At 38.7% G+C, this 25,809-nt stretch overlaps 1 protein-coding gene across 16 annotated transcripts in view; it reads right to left on the reverse strand.

Moving 5' to 3' along the window:
• PDSS2 (decaprenyl diphosphate synthase subunit 2) overlaps positions 1-25,809 on the reverse strand; it is a 303,253-nt gene that overhangs the window by 185,023 nt on the left and 92,421 nt on the right. For 14 of the 16 annotated variants that reach the window (XR_010322546.1, XR_010322549.1, XR_010322548.1 and 11 more), the window contains exon 2: positions 4,289-4,423. Coding sequence is in view for 10 of the 16 variants with exons in the window: in XM_064289434.1 (XP_064145504.1) it covers positions 4,289-4,423 (135 nt within the window). In the remaining 6 variants the exon portion in view is untranslated. Of the gene's footprint in view, positions 1-4,288; positions 4,424-25,809 lie in introns of those variants that run through there. The other 2 variants (XM_064289427.1, XM_064289445.1) reach the window with 2 other exon arrangements.

The raw sequence follows: 25,809 nt of genomic DNA on the forward strand, positions 1-25,809 counted from the left end.
CAGAATGTTTACTATGTGCCATGCATAGAAATTTGTGTGTTGGTGGCTTATTGGGTATGGAAAGTGAAAGTGTGGGAGTAATTAAAGATTACCAAATTCATTGGGGTAACTGGGTGACTGAATGGTGATAGCATTAATAGAAACAGCATGTGTGTATATATATATATATTTTTTAATTAATTTATTGTGCTTTAAGTGAAAGTTTACAAATCAAGTCAGTCTCTCATATAAAAAGTTATACACACCTTGCTATGTTGCTGCTCTTTTCCTAATGAGACAGCACATTCCTCCTCTCTACCCTGCATTCCCAGTGTCCATTCAACCAGCTCCTGTCCCCCTCTTCCTTCTCATCTCACCTCCAGACAGGAGTTGCCCAGAAAGTCTCATGTCTAACAGTGCATGTGTATATTAATTAAGATAACACTTGCTGCAGTAACAGATAAACCCCGAAATTTAAGTGACCTAACAAACAGATGTTTTGTCTCACATATAAAGTGTATATAGATGTTCCTGAAGAGCAGGTGGCACTCCAAGACTGATTCAGGGATACAGGCACTTTTCATATTGAGTGGGTAGCTTCCAAGGTAACCTGCTTAACAAGTATTGCAAATGGAAGATTTTTAATGTCAGGAAATGGCAAGTACCACTTCTATTGGCTAGGTCTCAGTCACTGTCAACTGCAAGAAAACCTGGGAAATGTAGTTTAGTTGGGTACTCAGGAAGAAAAGAAAAGGTAAGCTCCTTTGAATCTCTTACACCAAAGGTAAGAGGAGGTGTTGTGAAATTTCAGGGAACGAGGGTAGGGTAAAAATACGGTCTGTTCGTAACTGTTAGTTCAATAAAAAATACTTGAGTCAGTTCTTGCTAAAATAACTGAGAAAGCAAAAACATTAGTAAAAAAAAAATTCACCTAAATTTCTTTAAACTTAACATCATGTTACATTAGAAAAGTCTATACTTTGTAATATTATGTATTATATATTATAATGACCTATCTCTTGTAACAACAGCAACAACAAAAAAATCCCAAACTCATTGCCACTGAATTGATTCCAACTCATAACAACCCTGTACGGACAGAGTAGAACTGCGCCACAGGGTTTCCAGGGCTGTAAATCCTTAAGGAAGCAGACTGCCATATCTTTCTTCTGCTGAGTGGCTGGTGAGTTCCAACCACCAGCCTTCTGGTAAGCAGCACAGTGCTTTACCACTGTGCCACCAGGGCTCCTTTTATCTCTTACACACAAAATAAAAATATCCTATCATTAATAGAACAGGAAGTTGTAAACTTATTTTCTTAGTTGTAGCTAGGGATAGTTGTAAATTTAGTTATACTTTTTTGATTGGTCACCTTTGCAACCAATTTTTTAGAAGTCAAGGTTGGTGGTATAAACCTAAAGCCTGTGGTCTTGTGGACAAAAGGCTATGGTAGTCGTTCATAGTGCATTTTTATAAATGTGGATCTCTTGCCTATTTTTCAAAATGTAGTTATTATGTTTTAGCCTAAATTCGTCCTCTCTTGGCCATTATGTGAAAAGTTCACTAGGCACATACACAAGCACCAGTTACATCCTTAGGCCAAATGAAAGAGGCCACCTAACTCACTTTTGGTCCCTTAGGTAATTTACTCAGTTTCTATTATCTGGTACCAAAGTAAAGGTTACGACAGAAAAACAACAACAATGTAAATCCCAGTAGTTTGGAGGTTAATTAAAAAGCTTCCAAATCCAGTACTTCCCTCAAATGTTAAATAATTCACTGTAACATTATAGATACAAGCCTCCAGCAAAAGTTACACTTGAACAATTAAGGAAGCAGAAGCCAAATAAATGACTTCAGGGGTAAAGAACCAAATTAATGGTTTCTCACACCACTATAACAAATTACTTTTTCACATTAAGACCAGCTATGTTTTACACATTAAGCAGTGTGTGAAACATCCAGGCAACACCATTGACTTACTAGATCAAGCCTGATTATAGAAAAATTGCCTGGAATTACACCAGGATTATTCCCTCAGTGTAACTGGGGATTCTATACACCTGGGTATTAAAACCCATTTATGTTATTTAGAAAGTTTTTGTGTTCATAATGTATACCTACACTTTTGCAAAGTTCTTTTCAATTTCTCAGTTACACAATCATCTACCAAATGCATTCAGGTTCCTATGGAGGATCAAGAGGCAATGCAACTGTTTCCTTGAGGATAGGTAAGAAATTAGAAACACAAGGCCACATCATATTGCACCATGTTTATACAAACAGCAACCAAGGCATAGTAAAGAGGGTATAAACTGTATAGTAAAATTTGCATTTAAATCCCAACTTTATCACTTTCTACCAAGGAGGTTTTAGAAAAGTCTGAATCTCAGTACTGGTTTCCTCATTTGTAAAATAGGGTCACTGTAAGTCAGAAAAGACTCAACAGCAACAGGTCTTTTTTTTTTTAATGTGTCAGGTAGTACTTTCCAAAGGTTGTTTTGGGATTAGAGACAACAAAGCATAGCTGGTGTTCATTAGTGGTGTGTGTGGTTACCCATATGGAAGAGCAGACGACTGACCAATAAAACAGGATCAAAGTCAGCAGACTGAAACTTGATGGAATTCCTAAGAGGAAACAGAGGCACATGGGATACAAAGTAGTGGAGGTCTATTTCCATAGACTAACAGGTTATTGCCACTCGTTGTTGTTCTTTCTGTATTTTCTCTAGTTATTTCAGCTAAACTTAGCCATGAGTTTTCTACAAAATTTATAAGGTAAAGGTTTGCACTCTAATTCAAACAGATTTTGGGGAAGGATGCACATATCTTAAAGAAGATTTGCCAAGTTGTTTTCCATTCAGAAGTTTTTCAAGACATACTTACAAAAAGCAAGACCTTGTTTTGGCATACAGATTTAACAGCTAGTCTGATCTACAACTGTCAGGTTACAAGTGAAAAAGACTAGAAAGGAGGAATGGAATGGGGAGAAAAAAAAACACATGTGATATGGAGTAAAGTGAACTATAGTTAGAGCCTCAACTTTCTCCATTGGCCAGCTGCATCAGCTTGAGAAAGTCTCAAAATTTTTGAGAGTCTGTTTTTCTCAAGAGTAAAATAAGTATAATGACAACGCCTATCTTAGAGCACTACTGTAAGGGTCAAATGGGACAACTGTCATAAAAATGATCAGTAACCTACAAAACACTAAACAAATAAAAATTATTTCAGAGTGAGTAGGAACTGAAAATGATCTCAAGGTATCCCTCCTAGTCTAGATACTTGTATGGATAAATGGTAAACGGTTGGCAAAATTATGCTGGCTGAAGGAGGGGTCATTTGTAGCCATGACAACAACCTTCTTTGATTGTTAATAGGAAAATATCACTGGATTTCATAGCTGACAAGCAACCTGAATACTATAGACAAAAAAAAAGTTTCTGGATAAGATCACTAAGTATAAAAAATTTCGAGATGTGGGTTGGATTTAAAACAAATCAACAGGGCCAAGTAGCCATAAATCAAAGTTTATAGAAATGCTTGTTTTTGTGAGGAGAAATTCTTTGTCACCCACATTTTTAGGTATAATAATTAATGAAAATATTCTGTATACCAAATTCCACCTGCAGATTGATACTTCTATAAAGCTTTTAATACAGTGCCAAGCATACTGCTAGGATTACATAAAACTATTGCCAGAATACTATTATTAAAAATAAATACAGTAATTTTTAAACAAAACTGAAAAATTTAAAGTTGTTGTTATGCAGCCAAAAATGACTAACGCATACTCATAAATTTATTTTTAATTTAAATGTGTGATGTAAAAATGTGCCTATTCAATAATTTTAATAAAAAACCTCTTCACCATAAAAGTAAACAAAATTGAATTATATAGCACTGAAATAGACTACTCATGAAATGGTAAAAAAAAAATGGTAGGCTCACTATTATTTATACAACTAGCTATCATTTTGACTAGGTTTAAAAATCAGAAACCCTGGACTGAGAAGCATAGAGGTGTCTACAGAGATACGATGATACCACATATTTTTTTTTTTTTAATGCCGAAGATAGAAATAAAAGTATTTGATAAAAATTTATGGAAAAATTTACCAGTCATGCATGGAGCTGGCCAAAAGTACCAGACATATAAGGAACAATAAAAATCCATTTTTTTAACCTTACAAGGTATTTTACTCTTTGAATCAGAGAATGACAAAAAGCTGCACAGTGATTTCCACTGACCACTGTTCAATAAATGAAAACACAATTTAGAGAGCAATGTCAAAAGTGAATTTCTTCTTACCATGCATAGATCCCACTGACCATGTCATAGTTCTGACATGAAGCATCCACACTACTGGGCCCAGCTGCCTTAGAAATAAGTAGCACCACCAAGCCTCTTAACTGGAGGTTATTCCGGCTGTCGTGTACGAGCCTCCTGCCGACAAATAAAGAAAGGATTAATGTACTCTCATAGGGTCAATCAGATCAAGTTGGAGAATTGCTGCCCGTGTGCCCATACCCCTAAAACCGGACAATGGGAATTGTTGAAAAGAAACAGGTTTGGGGGAAGAACGAGTTAATAGGGAGAAGCATTGAGCCAGGAAACAACTAGAGAATTCCATGGCTGGTGAGGATCTCAATTTGTGAGACTTGATGATCTGGCTCCCTCCTGGGTCTTCCTGCTGTCTATGTCCTAACTCTCAATCTTAGCCATTTGCTCTGATAACAAGAGGAATACATAAACTGAATGAGGTTGATAGCAACTGAAATATAAATTGTAGGGCTGGATGAAGTGGTATTTGGCGGTGATGGTGGTAAGCGGAAGCGGTCAAAAACTATTTCTGCACTCACGGGTAGAGAAGAAGCCTAGAGAATTGAAGAATTAAACTAAATCCAAATGACTTAATTCATTTGACAAAATAGAATGTTATCAGCAAATATCTTGCCATGTCCTATTATTTATGCAAAGCATCATCATTCTAGGCAACAATAAGGCTTTAGAGTGATGTGTGTGTGTATATATATCATATAATAAACATGTAAATAATATATAAATACATATTTATACAATAAATATATATATATACACATATATGTATATTGGAAACCCTGGTGGCGTAGTGGTTAAGTGCAACGGCTGCGTAATCTGCCAGGCGCTCCTTGGAAACTCTATGGGGCAGTTCTACCCTGTCCTATAGGGTTGCTATGAGTCGGAATCGACTCGATGGTACTGGGTTTGTTTCTGTTTTTTTTTATACATATATATTTGCTATGAGGATTGCAATTTTACAATTACTGCTATAACTGAGGCCAGGAATACCTAAATTTTTTCAGTATTACAGTCATTATCACACAAGACTAAATGGCATCATACAAAACAAAACAACTATGAGCAGTATGGAGCCCTGGTGGGACGGGGTTAAGAGATCACCTGCTAACTAAAAGGTCAGCTTTCGAATCCACCCACTGCTCCTTGGAAACCCTATGGGGCAGTTCTACTCTGTCCTATACAGTGGCTATGAGTCGGAATCAACTCAATGGCAATGGGTTTGGGTTTTTTTTTTTTTTTGGTATGAGAAGTATATCATAATAAACTAATATTTAGAACTATGCTCATAAGCACTAATCAGCTAGATTATATAATCATAGCATACACAAAATATACTCATATAGTTCTTAAATTCAATGAAAAAACACTTTAAATTAGTATTGTAATACTTCACCGAATCATTAAGACTTCCTCAATGAGTTCTGAACAAAGAATTAATATAAGTTAATTAAGTTAACAAAGCCAAAATTAATGAGTCAGTCCATTATTTAAAACAAAAACAAAAAACTTTGCCTCTCAAGCCTCCAAAAAAGAAATTTTAGACAGGACCCCTAATGAGTCTATTCTTCATTGGTTTCAAAATAATACAGATCTTCAATCTCTCTGCAAAGTAACAGCTCTTCTTCTACTTCTTACATTTTCTCCTTAGCTGCGTAAGTGATCTTCAGCAAGCTAGAAGGGTTAGCGGTTTTAAAAAAGAAGTTCTAATATCCTAGGAAAAGGAGCCTAAGGTAATTAAGCTGCATCATAACAGGAACAAGCAGTCGTCAGAAATTTCCAAAGTTCTTTATTATCATGTAACAATCAATTTAAACCCTACGGAACTAAAATCCAGGGAGGTTGGGAAGCGCTCTATTTTAGAAAAAGAAAATGTAAAATGGGAAATCTTTCTAAACTTGTTGCTTTGAAATGCAAAATTTAACTTATGCTACTAGATCCTATATGTATTACTTAAGGTGAATCTTCATTCTTCCCTTCTTTTATAATAATATTATAGAGGAGGTCTGAATTGACTCTTCTAGAAAGGGAAATAAAAAGACGAGTGTGTGTGTGTGTGTGTTAAAGAGGGATACGGTTACAGATGAACAACATGATGACATAGAACTCCAAGAGGTGAGCCTTGAGATAAGTCTTACTAAGTCACATTAATGAAGTGGTTCTAGCAATAGTCTTGACAACATTTTCCTCAAACTTCCCAGAGAAAGGACCTTTCACAGAAGACACAGAAACTAATAAAAATAAAAATGATAATAATAACAGCAGCAAACACTTACAAAGTGCTTTCTTATGTTATGAACTTTTCGAAGCACTTTACTATATATTAACTAATTCACAACAACCCTAAGGAGAAGGTACTACAATCATCCCGAATTTACAGATGAGGAGACTGAGGCATACAGAGAAATAAAGCAACTTGCCCAATGTACCACAGCTGGTAGTTGGCAGAGCCTTGGTAAAGCCAGAATTTAAACCTAGGCCAACTGGCTCTAGAGTCTACATACACTCTTAACCATTATGCTACACCGATTCTCCATTTAATTAGAGCAGTGCAGCTTTAGAACCAGACACACCTAAAGGCTGTAAGAATGCCCTTCTGCCACTCACTAGCTGTGAATCGGAGGTTGTCACCTCTTCTGTAAAATGAAGGTAACAACATCTACTTTCCACAGTCATTGCAAGGGTAAGACCCAACATGGCTAAAGTATATACCTCTGTGGAATCACATGATAGGTGATCAGTGAACAGCAGCTATGAGGTAACACAGTGGTTAATAGCTACCACTGCTAACCAAAAGGTCAGCAGTTCAAATCTACCAGCAGCTCCTTAGAAACCCCATGGGGCAGTTCTACTCTGTCCTATAGGGTCACTATGAGTTGGAATTGGCTTGACAGCAATGGGTTTTTTTTGTTCTCCTTGTTACTTTTTCTTTTTGACTCTTACATTTTCTCTTTCTTCTACTCCCTTTTTCCTATCTGTCAAAAAGTCTTCCCCACTCTGCCAGCATATAATTTCCTGTAAATATTGCTTCCTTTTCTATCTCCCCAAATAAGAAAAATCAAGGAATTCTTCCCAAACCTCCCCCCACCCCAAACATCATATATCATCAAAACACTTGCCTCCTTGCAGTAGTACTGAAACTGTAATAATAAAAAAAACTGTAATAGATTGACAAAAATCCAGAGCAGCATTCAGAGAAGCATACCTCTGACCATTAATTGTCATGTAAGACAGTAGTTAACGAGTCAGAGGACAGATTAACAGCTTGAGTAAATTAAATAACTGTTTCCAAAACACCATTTCTTTAAATTCACTTCATTAACACTCTTTAAAAAAAGCAGTACTAAGATAAGCTAAAAATGTCCACAGCTCAAAAATTAGCTCACAACACGAGAACAAGAAATTTTGCTCTTGAGCATAAAAAACCCCTGGGATTCTAAACTTACAGAGATATGTTTCACACAATCCAGGTCATCCTTCACCTGCATCACTCTCATTTCTTCTTAATGCCTCTCTTACGGAGGGACACTGACAAGCTGGAACATATCCAGAAGATGGTGAAATAACATATGGCCACATGAATAGCTGGGGAAAAAAACCCTACAGATGCTAACTTAGAGAATGGTAAAGTTGGTGTTCTCAAATTTATGCAGTCAAAAACGTAGTGGTGCTAAGCAGACAACGGAGGGCATGATGATGGGCACTGGTGAGTCGTGGTCTCCCTAATCTTGTCTGGATTAAGAATCACTTACAATAGAATGGGACATTAGCTTCTTAAAGGGATGACCTGGGGCTGTGGGAACACAGACAAGGGGCAACTAAAAGTAAGGTGAGGGGGCATAAAGAGGCGTCCATGAGATCTACAGGATGAGAAGGAAGTAGCCAGGGGAGTTGGGTGTTTGTGTATGTGAGTATGTGATTAAAAAAAAAAAAAAAAACAGTGTGTGCAGAGAGGAGGACATGGTTGTTCATAGGAGAGAGAGGAGGACACGGTTGTTTCCAGAATCAATATGGCAGTGGCACATTGTGTGAAGGGAAGAGTTGGGAGAAATAAAGGTAGAGGAGCACATAATAGCTGTCTACTCATATACAAGGAAAGGTTCCATATGGATAGGAGGCAGGCCTACTAAGTATTACTTTAGAGACTGGCACTAAAGCATAGAAAACATAGCAGGCCAATTTTGTCTCTGTCGATGCTGAGTCCCTGTTGCTAGAGATGTTCAAGAAACCGCACAGCCTCCAACACAACACATTAGAGAGAAGCCTGGACTATCTTACTCCATGATTCTTTCTACATACTATCACTTCACTATATTTAATTATTATATTACAGACAAAAACTGGAATGAAGAGCAATATTTAGTATCCTGTAATTGTTATCACTAAAGTTCTACAGAACTGTTTTCCTTTCAACTAATATAAACAAAAACTTCATCATTCATTCGTTCAACTAATATAGACTGAACATCTTCCTTACATCAGACACAGTGCCAGGCCATGGGATGCAGTAAGAATCAAAACCAAGCATGGAATTCATGCTCTAGAGGAAGAGACTGATAATAATGAAAGAATCACAAATAAATGGAAAATGACAACGGTAATAAGTGTGACAAAGAAAAAAGAGAGATGGTGCTATGAGACCTTATAATAAGGGAAACTAACATAGGAAAGTCAGAGGCTTCCCTGAGGAAGGGGTGATTAAGTTGATATCCAAAAGAAGAGATATCCCAGTACACAAGAAGGGGCATATGCAAGACGGAGAGCACACACGCCACGAGAAATGTGGCCAGAGGCAGTCAGGGACCAGACTATGCAAAATGAACAGGCCATGATAAGAGGTTTGCTTTTTATTCAAAGAGCAATAAGAAGATACTGAAGTATTTTATGCAGTTACATAATCAGGTATATTTTAACACCCCTTCATCCCCCCCAAAAGAAACCCTCTATCATTAATGTGGAAAAACAACCTGGGGGAGGGAGGAAGAGGAAACAAAGTAGACAGGAAGTGAGCAGTTAGGAGGGTTTTGTAGTAGTCTAGGAGAAATAATTTTTTTTAGGAGAAATACAGGGGCAGGTTGATGGACAAATTACAGGTATACTAAACCTTCAATTTAAACAGATGTCAGATACTGTAAAAAAAAAAAAACAAAACTAGCTGCTATGCATACATTGCTAATGTTAAATAATATCATTTTGGGAAAATTCTATAAATTGGATTTTGGGGGACAAAACTACCTTCTCCAAAATTCTGATCTAGAGGTAGAATAGATGAACTGTAAACACAAATATTTGCATAGCTATACAATTTCAAGGAAATGACGACTGAGTGGGGGAAATTTTGAGGCAGCCCAGTTCTGTCCTCCTCTCACACTATGCTTCAGAGGGCCGACCGCAGCTCTCACTGCATCACCACGTCTTTATACAACTATAAATCACTTCAATCCTTAACCCAACCCCATTAAGTATCTCAAATCGTCACTATGGCACCTTTCCATATCTCCTCTCAAATTCCTTTTTTTCAACACTATGTACCAAGCATGAGAGGTATACAAAGAAATAAGAGCTGTAAGAAAGGAGTTATACAGGTGCTAAAAAATAACTAGAATAATACAAGGAGCAAATAAAAGACAAAACCAAAAAAAAAAAAAAAAAACCAAGCCCAGTGCCCTCGAGTCGATTCTGACTCATGGCAACCCTATAGGACAGAGTAGAACTGCCCCATACAGTTTCCAAGGAGTGCCTGGCAGATTTGAACTGCCAACCCTTTGGTTAGCAGCCACAGCTCTTAACCACTACGCCACCAGGGTTTCCAATAAAAGAGTAAAGTAACAAAAAGCGATCAGTACACAGAGGAAGAAAGAAAATTGTTTCTTGCTAGAGGTGTGCCTCAAGGTAGAGGCAGCAGAGTGGGCCTGAAAGACAGTGGAATTTCCATGAACAGGAATGGAGGTGGGAGCGGGAATGGGGGTGGGGGCATTAGAACAGGAGAAATAAACAGCGAAAGTAGTGATAAAAAAGAAAGTGGAAAAACAGGGAGCAGGTTCAGGAGCTGTGGGACTGTCCCTATTTGGGCAGTGTGTGAAGGCAAATAAGCCTAGAAAAACAGGCAACAATCTAAAGAGTGAAGAGCCCTGGAAGTCAGGCTTATAGACTGGACTTCATTCTAAAGGCAATCAGGAGGCATGATGGTTGTCAGCAAAGGAGTAATGTGATTAAAGCTAAAGATTAAAACTGTTACTCTGGGCCTAATACTGTTACAGCGGCAGTAGCATGTTGGGTACGGTGGAAAGAAAAGGGAAGATTAGTTAGGAGGAGTCTCATCCAAAAGTCCAGGTGGGAGATAATGAGGGCCTAAATTAGGGTATGGCAGCAGAGATGGAGATGAAAAGCTGAATGATAGCAGCAGCATGCAGGTGGAACAGGTTACTCTGGCCAACTGGCTGGATGAGGGAGAAACGAAGAGGGCCAGGCAAAGGAAAGATAAGAGATAACTTTGAGATTCAGGCCTGACTGACTGGAGGTGATGATGCTGCCATTAGGAGGGACTGGAGAGAAGAAGGAGAGATAATGGGGAATTAATGAGCTCAGTTTTGGACATGTTAAGTTTGAATGCAAGAAGGACTTCCAGATGGAGATGCCCAGCAGGCAGCTGGAAATACTGTGGATACCGATTTGGGAAGCATCCTCATAGAAGTGATGGCTGAAGCACACTAGGTATTGATGGATGACTTTTTGAGGAGAGAGAGGAGAAAAGAAGGGAAGAATAGAGAAGAGAAAATGAATTTTGGAGAACACCTACACTTAGGGGACTGAGGAAGAATAAATAGCCAACATGAAGAAACACAGTATGTCTAAAACCAAAAAAACCAAACCCACTGCCCTTGAGTAGATTCCAACTCGTGGTGATCCCATGTGTTACAGAGTAGAACTGTGTTCCTCAGGGCTTTCTTGGTTGTAATCTTTATGGAAACAGATTCCCAGGCCTTTCTTCCATGGTGCTGCTGGGTGGGTTTGAGTTGTCAATCTTTCAGTTAGTTGTTGAGCACAAACCATTTGTTCCACTCAGGGACCTTATAGTATGTTCACAAATACACACACCCCCATAAAAAAGTGTGTACACACATGCATAGTGAGGAAGAGAAGTACGATAGTGTAATGTACAGAAACTAGGACCCAGGAGTTGTCCTTTCCATGGGCTTCTAGAGTACTTTTCATAAACCTCTAGTTTGGTACTTAATACACTAGATAATAAAAATGATAACAACGACAGACAGCAACAGCTACTACATACTATAATATCAGGCATGTGGTGTTTTATATGCACATACTCTCATGAAAACCATGCAAGGTAACTACTAATATCCCTTTAATAGATGAGGAAAATTAGGCAGAAGGCTTAGAAAAGTTAGATGATGACCATTCGTACTAGTTAACTACTAATGAAGTGCCAAGATTTAAACACAGTTCCGAATCCAAAGCTCAGGCTCACTGATGCTGTGTGGCCTTGCTATTTAACGATCTGTTCACAGGTACTCCCTCACAAGGCTGTGACAACCTGAGGGCACTCAGGCTGTCATCTTTGGATGCCCTGTATCCAGCTGAGTGACACAGAATAGGTCTCAAAAAAAAAAAGGCAACATGAGCACCAATGTTCGTTGCAGCATTATTCACAATAGCCTAAAGGTGGAAATAATCCATGTGTCCATCAACAGATGAATGGGTAAACAAAATGTGGTATATACACACCATGGAATATTATTCAGCCATAAAGAGAAATGAAGTCCTGATACATGCTATGACATGGATGAACCTTGAAAACATCACATTGAGTGAAATAAGTCAGACACAAAAGGACAAATATTATATGATCCCACTTATATGAAATACCTAGAACAGGCAAATGCATAGAGACCAAAGTTTACTATTAGTTACCACAGGCTTGGGCTGAGGGGAAAATTGGAAGTTATGGCACAAGGGGTACTAAGTTTCTGTTTGGGGTGATAAAAAAACATTTGCAAATAGAGAGTGGTGATGGCAAATGGGGAGTGGTGAAGTAATTAGCATACACTTAGTGTACATATGAACTGTACACTTCAAAATGGTTAAAATCACAAATGTTTTATTATACATATTTTACCACAATAAATTTTTTTTTTAAATGCAAGATGAGAGAATAAATGGCTTCAAGAAATTGAGCAGCAGACTATCTTATCAAAAACCAAAACCAAGCCCACTACCGTCGAGTCAATTCTGACTCATAGCGACCCTACAGGACATAGTAGAACTGCTCCATGGGGTTTCCAAGGAGCAACTGGTGAATCAAACTGGATGTGAACGGCCGACCTTTTGGTTAGCAGCAGTAGCTCTTAACCACTGAGCCATAAACCTATTACTATTTTTAACTTTCTGTATCTCTGTTATCCATTGCCACACTCAACCATTCAGTTCTGAAGACTTGAGTCCGTTTTCCTAAATCCTAGTGAATTCTTTAGAAGTGAGAGCCACGCACAAGAAAAGCCCCAACGCATTCTAAAAAACATGCTGAGATTTATTTTAATGCTGAAAAGGTTATATATGTTGAAAAGGTTTTATATATATACAAATTATGTGATATCAAAAGGACCTATTCCTTAAGCTTTAGATAAAAAGAACACAATAAACTGGAGTGTTTATGTGCTTAGTTTCTTCATTTAGGAGAACTGACTGACTTTGCTACTGCATCAGTACCTGTGAGAGAGAAGGCTGACCTATCTTTGAACAGAAGGTGGAGGAACTTCCAGATGGAGAGTTGAGATGGGATGGCAGAATCGGAGCATGGTGAAAACTTTTGGGATTTATACTCAAGAGTTCAAAATTTTAACTTATGTCCATTACCCAAATCACAATTTTTTTTTGAAAATTCACAGATATAAAGAAAATAATTAACCACCCACAAGGGAATATCATCTCTGAGTAAGCTCATTTTTTAAGCTCAACGCACCTCAAAATAAAACTCAGTGGGAAAGAATAAGCACTGTCTGTATCCCCTGAGAAGGAAACTCCTCTAGTGCTAAAATCTAAAAGTATAGAATTTGTTTTATTGCTTAATTATCCTACTTCCAATACACCCAATCTTGATAAAACTACCCAGAAAATAAAAGCATAAAAGATGGGTGTCAAATTCTAATAACACATGGGGTAAGCTGATCCATAAGATTCCTAATAATGCTTATGTCTGTGACCTCTGGTTAAAATTGGAAAAAAAAGTTTTTTTTACATACCAAAAAAACCCACTGCTGTTGAGTCAATTCCAACTCATAGCAACCCTATTGGACAGAGCAGAATTGCCCCACAGGGTTTCCAAGGAGTGGATGGTGGATCTGAACTGTCAGCCTTTTGGTTAGCAGCTGTAGCTCTTAACCGCTATGCCGCCAGGGTTTCCCATTTTACATAAAGGTAACAGAAAAGGAATGACTACAATGCACAGTTTTTGTCAAGGAACCATAGGAATATACCGATTTTTTCTGTGGTAAAAAAAAAGCTAACTATAATCTGCTAAATTGATTTCATGACTAATGAGTTACAACCTGCAGCTTTTTGAAAAACTGTGTTTCAAGTCACGTTGTTGTCATTAGGTGCTGTCGAGTCAGTTCCGACTCATAGTGACCCTATGTACAACATAACGAAACACTGCCCAGTCCTGCACCATCCTCACAATCATTGTTATGCTTGAGTCCACTGTTGCAGCCACTGTGTCAATCCATTTCATTGATGGTCTTCCTCTTTTTTGTTGACCCTCTACTTTCAAGTCATAGTATATGATATATTAAGTTAAATAACTGGAAGCATAATGTACAATTATTAAATAGGAATAGAATTATCACTATTTTAAAAAAGAAAACATGTCCAAACACTAGAGCAAATTTAATGTTGCAACCAACCAAAACCCCATTGCTGTCAAGGCATTCAAAAAAATTTAATGATATAAGAAAGCACTTAAAATGTTAAAGATAGAATTTAAAACTGTATATACAGTATGATCTCAGTTATGTTTGAATATATGCACATATATATGCATATAAACAAGGCTGAGGACAAAAACTAGAAAGAAATATGGCAAAACATTAACATTTTAAATCTAGGTGTCATTATACAGGTATTTTCTTACTTTTCTGAATGTTTGAAGTATTCTGCTTTCAAAGATGAAAAAAAACAAGATAGGAAGAAAATGCTCTCAACTGATAACAAGTGTTAATCAATGGATTTCAAGAGTAAGGGTGATTTATTTTATTTTCCAAACTGCATACAAGAGCATAGATCTTTTTTTTAATCTAGAGAAAAAAACATTATTTTAAAAATAACAGAATTTTAAGAAGATAGATGAATACTATATTATAATTATACTTCTCATTTGAAGAAAAAAAATTAACCCACATTTAATGAACACCAGGACGCCATGCTGGGTGCCTTTTGGGTTCTCATATTTCACCTTTAATTTCTCCAAGATTTAGACACAGGGCCAAATTTAAATGGTATCAAAGAATTGATGTTAAAAAAAAATATAATTAGCAACTCAATGACAGTATTATTATTCAGTTGTAAAAGAAAAAAATATATACTCATGAAAATTGTTTTAAAGCACTATAATTTTTGGACGACTAAAAATAGTCTGGTGTGTCACAGATTTTTATAGAAAATTAGCAGAAGAACTGGAGGTTAATTTCCATTGACAAAATGACCCATATTGTATTATTACTGCCATATCTATCCTGAGACCGAACCATCCTAGAATTGAAACAACGTTAGGGCCTGAGGTGACCGGCCATTAGAAACCGGGAGCTGTAGCAGCCACTGACATGGCTCGAGGGCCACATGTACATCCCACCCGCATTAAATCCCCAGGGACAGCAGGGCCAGGGAACTGCCTCACCAAAGCCCTCCTGAAGCTGCAATTAGGTTTGATGGGCATGTGGCAGAAGACAGGCACCTGGAAAAAAAGGAAGAGGGGGAAAGTAGAATGGCGGTAGGGAGCAAGGCTTGTTGAGCAGGGGGAAATCAAGCCAGGGGCTTGCTTTTCAGAAATGGATACTAACCACTGGTTATTTATTGAAGTACAAAATAATGGCATAATTGATCAAGTTTGGAGCAGTATGTAGGCTGGCCACACTGGAATTAAACACATCATCAGAAAAAAAAAAAAAAAGATTCCCCCACTCAAATGATAACTGAAGATTTATTTAAAAATACTACCCAGTGCCGTCCAGTCGATTCCAACTCATAGCGATTAAAAATACTACTGAAGTAAAATAGGGCCATTTTAAAAATAATATTTTTGACACACTAAAAACTATGAAAATGATCTTTTAAAATAATTTTAACAGAAGGAACCCTTTTTTTTCACATTAACAAAAGTTAAATTAAAAAAAAAGCAAAGGGGTAGAAAAATTGAGTGTTAGAATACAGGCATCATTATACTACGCAGACACCGGAGACTCACACCACCACTCAAGCAGTGACACTGGCTAAGAGCTAATGTGCTGTGAACTAAACCTCCCACTACTGCAGTCCGTCTGTGCAGAGAATAAATCAACCAAACGTAAATGAGTGCTCCCTTAATGCTCAGTGCTTTTCTCAACTTGCAGCCCCAATTTCAACAGACTCTGCCACTCAAATCCAAGGGAGGTGCTCTCCGATTAATCTTCTATAATGTTCCATGGTTTTATTCAGCTAGTATGCAGGCACATTTTTATTAAAAAGAATGTCTCAGTGTAAGTAATGAATAGTCAGTGCTTAGAGTATCAGTCCTATTAGCTAACGAAGGCAGTTCAATTGTGCAAATTTAGACTATCTGTATTAGAACAAGTTGGAAAAGACAAAAGGTAGTAAAAGTCATTCAACTGGCATTTACTAAACATACTCTTAAGGGGCTAAAGCCAAACATGACAGATACAATAGCAGATGGAAGAACTCAGTAAAAAATAAGCAAGTTGGAAAAAAAAGATGAAGTATTTTACTGAAAAACAGGGCAAATTAGAGGAAGGAAAATCGCAAAGTGAAATATATAATGGATTTTAGCAGGAGAAATGTGTTTAAAAAATGAAAGAAAAAACAATTGGTCAAGATCTAAAACTATATTATTGCAACAGGATGGCTCACAAGTGTAAAGATTTTAGGAAAATTTCACTTGTTCTTCCAAAATCAACACTGAATCCCAGGTACAGGAGACTGAGACATGGAAGAATTAGAAGTGATAGCGGTGGAGGGACACAGACTGCTTGTGATCATCTTCCATAGAGTTTCTACCAGAGAAAAGATCCCGTGATCAGCTGACTTAGTTCAAAACTACTGGATTAGCTATTATAATCACAAATACTGCCACCCAATTCACATTAAGATCTGCAGTGTGATGAATGACTTTTATATGGCCTTTCTAGCCACAGTCTTGTAACTCCCACCAAAAGATTGAGGCTATATAAATAAAGTGCTTGTGGCCCACCAAGGGGACTGGATACCTTGCTAATAATACAAAGTGCATGGTACCCTTGTGGGGGTGGTACCATGCAAATAAAGTGTATGGAACCCCAACTAGGGGATTGGCTAGTTTTGCCATCTGCTAGGCTTAAAAGAGAGCCAATCTCAGAGCAGAGGGGGGACCTCGCTACCATCAAAAAAGAAAAGCTAGGAGCGGACCTTTTTTGGACCCATGACCCCTGCACTGAGAACCTCCTAGACCCAGGAGACAGAGAGAAAGCTGTACCACTGGAAACGGTGAGAAGCAGTGGCAGAGAAACGGCAGCTGCAGAGGCAGCAGAACAGGGAGACCAGCAGGAGATGGAAACAGAGAAAGCTGAGCGCCTTCGGGCAGGAGGCCTGCTGATGGAGCGTGGTGCCTCCAGGCACTTGGCAGAGGTAGGCTCACTGATTCACTCAGAGCTGAGGCTTAATGGTGGAGTGAGGTGCCTCTGGGCACTTATTGGTGGAGCTAAAGGGCTTTGTAACACTTGCCCAAGCAGGGCAGAGGCCAGCCTGGCTCAAGAGGCCTGAGGGGCCGAGAGGCTAAGGGCCAGGGAGAGGCTTACCTGTGGGTACATCTGGGAAGCTGTCCTATCCTGAGTTGTTCTTGATCCTGAATTGTAACGTGTTACTTCCCTAACAAACCTCATAATCATGAGTACTGTCTGTGAGCTCTGTGCGGCCACTGCAGTGAAGTATCAACTCAGCGGAGAAGGAGAGAGTGCTGTAGGAGGGATGGCTGGTGTCAGAATTGGTAGAAAGTTTGGAGAGAGGAAGTATGTCTGACCTCTACCTCATAGCAATCAGCCCTGGGCTGTTGATGCTGATAATGATTTTCTCTCCCCCTCATGAAGTTAGAGAAGGCCAGATCCTCCAATGTGACCACCTCATTTTTACAGATTTTATAGATATTTAAATGGAGGAGGATTACAAGCATCTCTCAAATTTTGTGTGTCAAGAGAAAAATATGATTCGAATTTTTAAAGTTTCATTTACATGGCACCTAATGAACAGGATGGTATCTACAGAATAATGAGAAATACACTTGGAATAAATTTGTTGTTGTTGTTACCTGCTGTCAAGTTGGACCCTGACTCATAGTAACTCCATGTATAACAGAACAAAACACTGCCTGTCTTGCAGCATCCCTACAATTGGGTTGTGGATCCCACCATTATGATCAATAGTGTTTTCACTGGCTGCTTTTCTGAAGATCACCAGGTCTTTCTTCCTAGTCTGTCTGGAAGCTCCACTGAAATCTGTTCAGCAACAGGGTAACACACAAGCCTCCACTGAGGGATGGGTAGTGGCTGCACATGAGGTGCACTGACCAGGAATCAAACCCGGGTCTCCTGCATGGAAGGTGAGAATTCTATCACTGAATTACCTCTTTTGGAAAAAATCACATACAGGTTATTCTAGCCAATTTAAGTCTCAGAGAACATCACCACTTGTTCTACCCTACCAGGTCAAAGAGTCTGGGAAGAAACCTCTCATTTACCAGGATTGCCACTAAGCTACCTGGGGACAGATTGTCTCATCCACCATGGCATCCCCAAGCCTTCACACATGCCATCTTATCTAGCCTGACAACCATCCTGTGATGTGGTGGTTATCCTCATTTTACTAATGAGGATACTGAGGCTTATGGGGATAGTTTCTTTTGTCCATATCAATTTATATTTATTTATTTTGGTTATTATTTGTCTCCCTTGACTAAAATATCAGCACGCCATAGCATATTTCAATTGTGCGGATGGTACAGGATGGGGCAGTGTTTTGTTCTGTTGTACACAGGGTCACTATTAGAACTAACTGGATGGCATCTAACAACAACATAGCACATTTACTTGTTCACAGTTGTATCTTCAACGCTTAGAACAATGCCTGGCACAGAAGAGACATTCAATAAATAGTTGCTGAATGAATTAATAACATAACCTACCCCACATCAAGGAGTCAATAAGTGAGATACCTGGGGTTCAATTCAGATGTCACCTCAAAGTTCATACTCACCCAAGCTATAGAGACAGTGATCAGAGCAGAATTAAAATACAGACTGTAAAAAGGAACAATGGCTCAGAAGTAGGTCTTAAGAAGTGCCTCAAAAATAAAAGGTACGAAAACAACTTTTTAAAGTTTATTTCTTCTAAGCCTCTCCCCAAAACTTTTTTTTTTCTAAATTTTATTGTTGTTGGGAATATACACAGCAAAACATACACCAGTTCAAAGTTTCTACATGTACAATTTAGTGACATTGATTATATTCTTTCAGTTGTCCAACCATTCTCTTCCTCCTTTTCTGAGTTGTTCCTCCTCCATTAACATAAACTCATTGCCATCTAAGGTTCTTATTTAATCTTTCGAGTTGTTGTTGTCAATTTGATTCCACATAGATAGTTCTTAAAAAGAGCATAATGCTCAAGGCAGACTTTTTTTTTTTTTTTTTTTACCAGTTAAGCTAAACTACTGTTCAGTTTTAAGATTTCAGGGTATACTTTTGGTTTAAGGTTTAAAGATTATCTCAGGGCAATAGTTTCAGGGGTTCATGCACCCTCCCATGGCTCCAGAAAGTCTAGAGTCCATGAGAATTTGAAATTCTGTTCTGCATTTTCCCCATTTTGATCATGATTCTTCTATGCAATCTTTGATCCAAATGTTCAGTAATGATAGCATAGCACCATACAGTTCTTCTGGTTTCATCCCAAAAGAGGCAGTTGTTCATGGAGGCAATTAGCCACACATTCCATTTTCTCCTCCTATTGCTGACTCTCCTTCTTCCTCTGTTGCTCCAGGCAAGTAAAGACAAATTGTTGTGCCTTGGGTGGCCACCTGCAAACTTTTAAGACCCCAGACACTACGCAATGAACTAGCAGGTAGATCAGAAGCAATGAACATGTTACCAGGCCAATTAACTAGAATATCCCATGAAACCATGACCCTAAACCTCCAAACTGAGAACTAAATCCCAAGAAATGTTTGGTTGTACATAAACAGCCTCAGTAGTGACTATTTTTTTTTTGTCATTTATATCTATCACACAACTTCTGCCAATTCAACTTTTTATAGGTGTACAACTTATTGACAGCAATTACAATAGTTGGCTGTGCAACCCTACCCTTAATCAAGGCAATTTTTCACCACTCAAACTTTTGATTGCAGGTCTGATGTGTTCCGAGCTGAACAAGCAGATGGGTGCAGCCTCCTGCTTTAGGTAAATTCAACAAGACTCTCAGGCAGCACAGAGCCAAAGGATTTTCAGTCCATTCAACAGAAGGCTATGGGAAGCCTTGAATAACCCCTGTTCATGTAGCCTGAGAAAGGGCCACCCTACAGTGGAAGTGCTGTCCAGGTTAAAAACCATGACTTAAAAAAAAAAAAAAAACCCACCTCACAGACTATATGAGCAGCCAGGGTTTTACTCCACTCCCTGCACAGTGTCTTGTGCCCTTCTGGTGGCTGTGACACAAATTTGTAACTTTTAGGGAAGGAGAAGATAATGTTTTTCTTCATCCTTTTCTGGACATTTTGGGTCCTTTCTTTGAAACTGGGCAGAATTCGAATTTCTCCACTGAAATAGCTGATTGAGGGGCTACTTAGTTAAAAAAATATATATATATATTTTCTGTTTTATTCCAGGAATATATTAAAATAAGACAGGAAATCTGTATTTGGAGACCTTTTCTTTCCAGCCTAATAGCTGTATTTTGTCCTAATAAGTACTAAAATAATCCCTTTTTAAAAGGTATAAAAATGAGTAAAGGACAGCATTATAAATAGAAAATGTGAAAATGCTGGTCATTGTTAGGCTTCAGCTCTTTAGGATGTCATTTTTCCCCCATGGTTTTCTTCCCTTAAAAGTTGCTAGACATACACTGAAAATGACTGCCTTTATTTCACTGTTGTTAGGTTGTTGTTCGGTGCCGTCGAGTCAGTTCCAACTCATAGCAACCCTATGCACAACAGAATGAAACACGTCCCGGTCCTGAGCCATCTCTACAATCGTTGTTATGCTTGAGCTCATTGTTGCAGCCACTGTGTCAGTCCACCTCGCTGAGGGTCTTCCTCTTTCACTATTTATTTCACTATGTCAATCCACCTCGTTGAGGGTCTTCCTCTTTCACTATTTATTTCACAAGAAATAAAAAAAAGTAATAAAATCATAGATCTCTCCCGCTCCCCTATCCTCATTCCCACCCCCACACAAGGCGATGGATCGTATGGACATCTATCCATCTATATGCTTTTGACTGATACTTTTGGGGCAAGGGGGGCATACGGGGGGTACGAAGCAAGCTAATGTTTTTACAATACATACTATGGGCCGTGAACTTTATATGTACTCAATAACTCAATGAAGTAGGTATTACAGTAATCTTCACTTTATAGGTAAGAAAGCCGATTTGGAGACAAGTAATTTCTTGTTTGAGGTCAAACAGTAAGTGAGACAGTCAGGGTTCAAAATCAGAACCGTTTAACTCTAAAGCCGCTACCTAATTACGGGTTATTTGTTGAAGTTCTTTGATTCCCAGGGGCAGATAATGTTAAGTGTGGGTTAGGATTCCACTGTGAAAGGACCAATGGAACTTAGGATCAAAACAAAACAGGCTATGTCTTGTTTCTCATTGGTACAAGGCCGAAGAGCCTTTAAACAACCACAGGAATATCAAGCTATTTTTAATAGTTCTAAAACTCTGTAATTACCCAAATAAAAAAGAAAAAACTAACATCCACATTTAATTCAATGTACTGACCTGTAGCACAACATTTGCATCGTGTTTTTAAATTGAAACATTCCCATCAATACAAAGATCACTTTATCACAACATACAAGTAGTAGTCCAAGTTTCTAAATACTGGTCAGTGATACACTAGCGACCCAATCTTGGCCACTTTATCCTAAAAAGGTAAAAGTCATAAACAAGCGATAAAATAATAGCTAATATCTACTGCAGGCAGTATTCTTAGCATTTAATATGTACTGCCTGTCTTAGACCTCACAGAAACTTATAAGGTACTACTGTTATCCTAATTTTACAGGTGGGGAAACTGAAGCACAAAGACATTATTAATAAGTGGTGGAGGCATGATTCTAACCCAGGCACTAGACCTCCAGAGACCACACTCCCCCGACTTTTAAAAAGTAATCTCACACTTACAGAAAAGTTGCAAGTATACATCAAAGAACTTTTCTTTCCTGAATGATTGAAGACTGGCTTGCCGACCTGACGCTGCATAACCCTGAAATACTTATATCTTACACACAAGAACATTCTCCTAATAACGACAATACAACCGTCCAAACCAGGAAGTTTAGTAATACATCACTACCATCTGAGTCTCAGGCTCCATTCATAGCTTCATCAATTATCCCATTAGCAAGAGGATCCAATTTGGAATTACGAATTGTTATTTAGTTGTCATGTCACTTTGACTTCCATTAATATGGAACAGTTTCTCATCATTCCCTTGACTTTCTTGATCTTGACAATTTTGAGGATTACAGATCAATTATTTTGCAGAAGTTCTTTCAATGTTAGTTTATCTGATGTTTCTCAATTTCAATTTACCCCATGAATGCAGATATTCACTTTCATCAATTAAGGTGATATCTACCAGGTTTCTCCAAAGTAAATGTATACTTTTCCCCTTGATAATTAATAAATGTTTTGTGGGGAGGCATTTTGAAACTATATAAATATTCTATTCCTCACATATGAGGGTGTGCTAGACACTGGTAGATATTTACAATTAACCACCCCATGAACACATAAAGTAAAAAAAACAAAAATGAATTGCGAAGATAAAAATATATTTCTACAAAGACTGTTATGGATTTAACTGTGTCCCCCCAAAATATCTGTAAATCCTAACCTCCATGGGTTTTTGTTTTTTTTTTTAAATGCCTGTGGTTAAAATCTCATTTGGGAATGAGCTGTCTTTGTTATGTTCATGACCCAGGATTAGTGTAGGGTGTATACTGAGTCAACCTCTTTTGAGACATAAAAGACATTAAATAAGCAAGCTAGGAAGCAGAGACAGTGGAAGACACATGCCAAGTCACATGAAGACTGCCCAGGAACAGAAGCTCAGAGGAGACAAAGACAGACCTTCCTCCAGAGCTGCCAGAGACAGAGAGCCTTCCCCTAAAGCCAGTTTCCTGAATTCAGACATCTAGCCTCCTGAACAGTGAGGAAATAAATTTCCATTTTTTAAAGGCACCCACTTGTAGTGTTTCTCTCATAGCAGCACTAGATGACTAAGACAGAGACTAATTTTGATTAATTATACAAAGTAAATATTCTAAAATATATAAAGAAAACTTAAAAAGTTTAACTAATAAGCAAACAATTAAACAGTGCAAGTTTTAATATTTGAGGTACATAGTAATCTTATCCCTAAAAAAACAATTCTACATTTAATGAAAATGGTAAAGGTCACAAATCTGGATTTTGGTTTAAATGGTGACCTTAAAAAAGATGATATAAAATAAGTAGGGTCTTCAATTGAGCAAAGAGGGGGAAAAACTAGGAATGATACAATAATTAATTTAAATAAAGACAAACCAATATTTTCTACCACATAAAATATTAAAAAATAAAATACAACTGACCAAAGTAAAGGCACAAGACCATTTACTCTCTCCACAATGCCAATATAGTTCTAAATACTGGAAATTTGAGGACAATGATAAAAGGGCAAAATCTTTGCCTCTGAGCACATCTGTCTAAAATTCAATGAATGGCAGAGACACAAAACAGATATTTTTGTCTCAAAATGTCAGCCACGGGCATAAGGGGGCCAAGATGGCGGACTAGGTAGACACTACCTCGGATCCCTCTTGCAACAAAGACTCGGAAAAACAAGTGAATCGATCACATACATAACAATCTACGAACCCTGAACAACAAACACAGATTTAGAGACGGAAAACGAACAAATGCGGGGAAGCAGCGACTGTTTTCGGAGCCTGGAGCCAGTGTCCCAGTCAGGTAACCTTGGCGCTCGGCTTAGGTCAAGGCCCAGGGGAGCTGACGGAGCAAACAAGGGGCGCAGCCCTACCCCCCTGAACTCACCCCGGGAGGAGGCCCAGCTGGTCCACGCAGGCGGCGTGGCGACGCAGCTGGTGGGAAAAGTCCCCGGGAGGCAGTGACTGGTTTTGGAGCTGGGAGTGCAGCGTCCCAGCCGGGGAACCTTGCCGCCAGGCTTTTGACTGGGCGCTGTCACGGTGCAAGCACGGGGCACAGCTCTACTCCCCTGAACTAACCCCAGGAGGGGGCCCAGCCGGTCCGCGGGGTCGGCGCGGCGACATGGATGACGGGACGAGAAGTCCCCGGGAGGCAGCGACTGATATTGGAGTCGGGAGTGCAGCGTCCCAGCAGGGGAACCTTGACGCTGGGCTTTGGACTGGCAGCGGAGGATCTGACCGCAGCCTCAGCGGGCCAGATCCCCGGGGGCAATCTCCACACAGCAAGCACACATAGGCGACACGCCCCACGGGAATCTCAGATATAAGAGTCATTCCAAGCAAGACAAGCAACTCTGGCTATATTCCGAGGTGCTACTCTCCTATCTCTCTGATCCCTCCCCCACCCTCCCCAGGCAGCTTCATTAACATTGGAATTTCCTGAGCCAGAGGGAGAACGGCTCCGGCTCTGCAGCGGCTTTGCTTTTCCCCCTTTTTTTTTTCTTTTGGTCTTTTCCCAACCCACTCTTCCGGCCTGAGAGAAGGAACCACAAAAAACCCAGGGACCAAAAATCCATCCCTAATTGGACTAAAAACACAGAACCAGCTACAGCCAAGCATATATGATCCAAATCTCAGACTTTCATCCATACAGGGAACAAGGTGGTGGTTATAATCCAAAGGCAGTTCTGATAGGGATCTGACTACATTTTTTTTTAGCAGATTTTCTGGAAAAACAAGTTTCTCAGTGATGGCTCGGAGACAGCAGTCCATATCAAACCACATAAAGAAGCAGACCATGACAGCTTCTACAACCCCCCAAACAAAAGAATCAAAATCTTTCCCAAATGAAGATACAATCCTGGAATTATCAGATACAGAATATAAACAACTAATTTACAGAATGCTTCAAGACATCAGAAACGAAATAAGGCAAACTGCAGAAAAAGCCAAGGAACACACTGATAAAACAGTTGAAGAATTCAAAAAGATTATTCAAGAACATAGTGGAAAAATTAATAAGTTGCAAGAATCCATAGAGAGACAGCATGTAGAAATCCAAAAGATTAACAATAAAATTACAGAATTAGACAACGCAATAGGAAGTCAGAGGATCAGACTCGAGCAATGAGAATGTAGACTGGGAAATCTGGAGGACCAGGGAATTAACACCAACATAGCTGAAAAAAAAATCAGATAAAAGAATTAAAAAAAAAAGTGGGACTCTATCAAGAAGGATAACTTGCGTGTGATTGGAGTCCCAGAACAGGGAGGGAGGACAGAAAACACAGAGAAAATAGTTGAAGATCTCCTGACAGAAAACTTCCCTGACATCGTGAAAGACGAAAGGATATCTATCCAAAATGCTCATCGAACCCCATTTAAGATCGATCCAAAAAGAAAAACACCAAGACATATTATCATCAAACTTGCCAAAACCAAAGATAAAGAGAAAATTTTAAAAGCAGCCAGGGAGAAAAGAAAGGTTTCCTTCAAGGAAGAATCAATAAGAATAAGTTTAGACTACTCAGCAGAAACCATGCAGGCAAGAAGGGAATGGGACAACATATACAGAGCACTGAAGGAGAAAAACTGCCAGCCAAGGATCATATATCCAGCAAAACTCTCTCTGAAATATGAAGGCGAAATTAAGATATTTACAGATAAACACAAGTTTAGAGAATTTGCAAAAACCAAACCAAAGCTACAAGAAATACTAAAGGATATTGTTTGGGCAGAAAACCAATAATATCAGATACCAGCACAACACAAGCTCACAGAACAGAACATCCTGATATCAACTCAAATAGGGAAA

Source organism: Loxodonta africana, chromosome 1, assembly GCF_030014295.1.
Source record: "Loxodonta africana isolate mLoxAfr1 chromosome 1, mLoxAfr1.hap2, whole genome shotgun sequence".
NCBI lineage: Eukaryota > Metazoa > Chordata > Mammalia > Proboscidea > Elephantidae > Loxodonta > Loxodonta africana.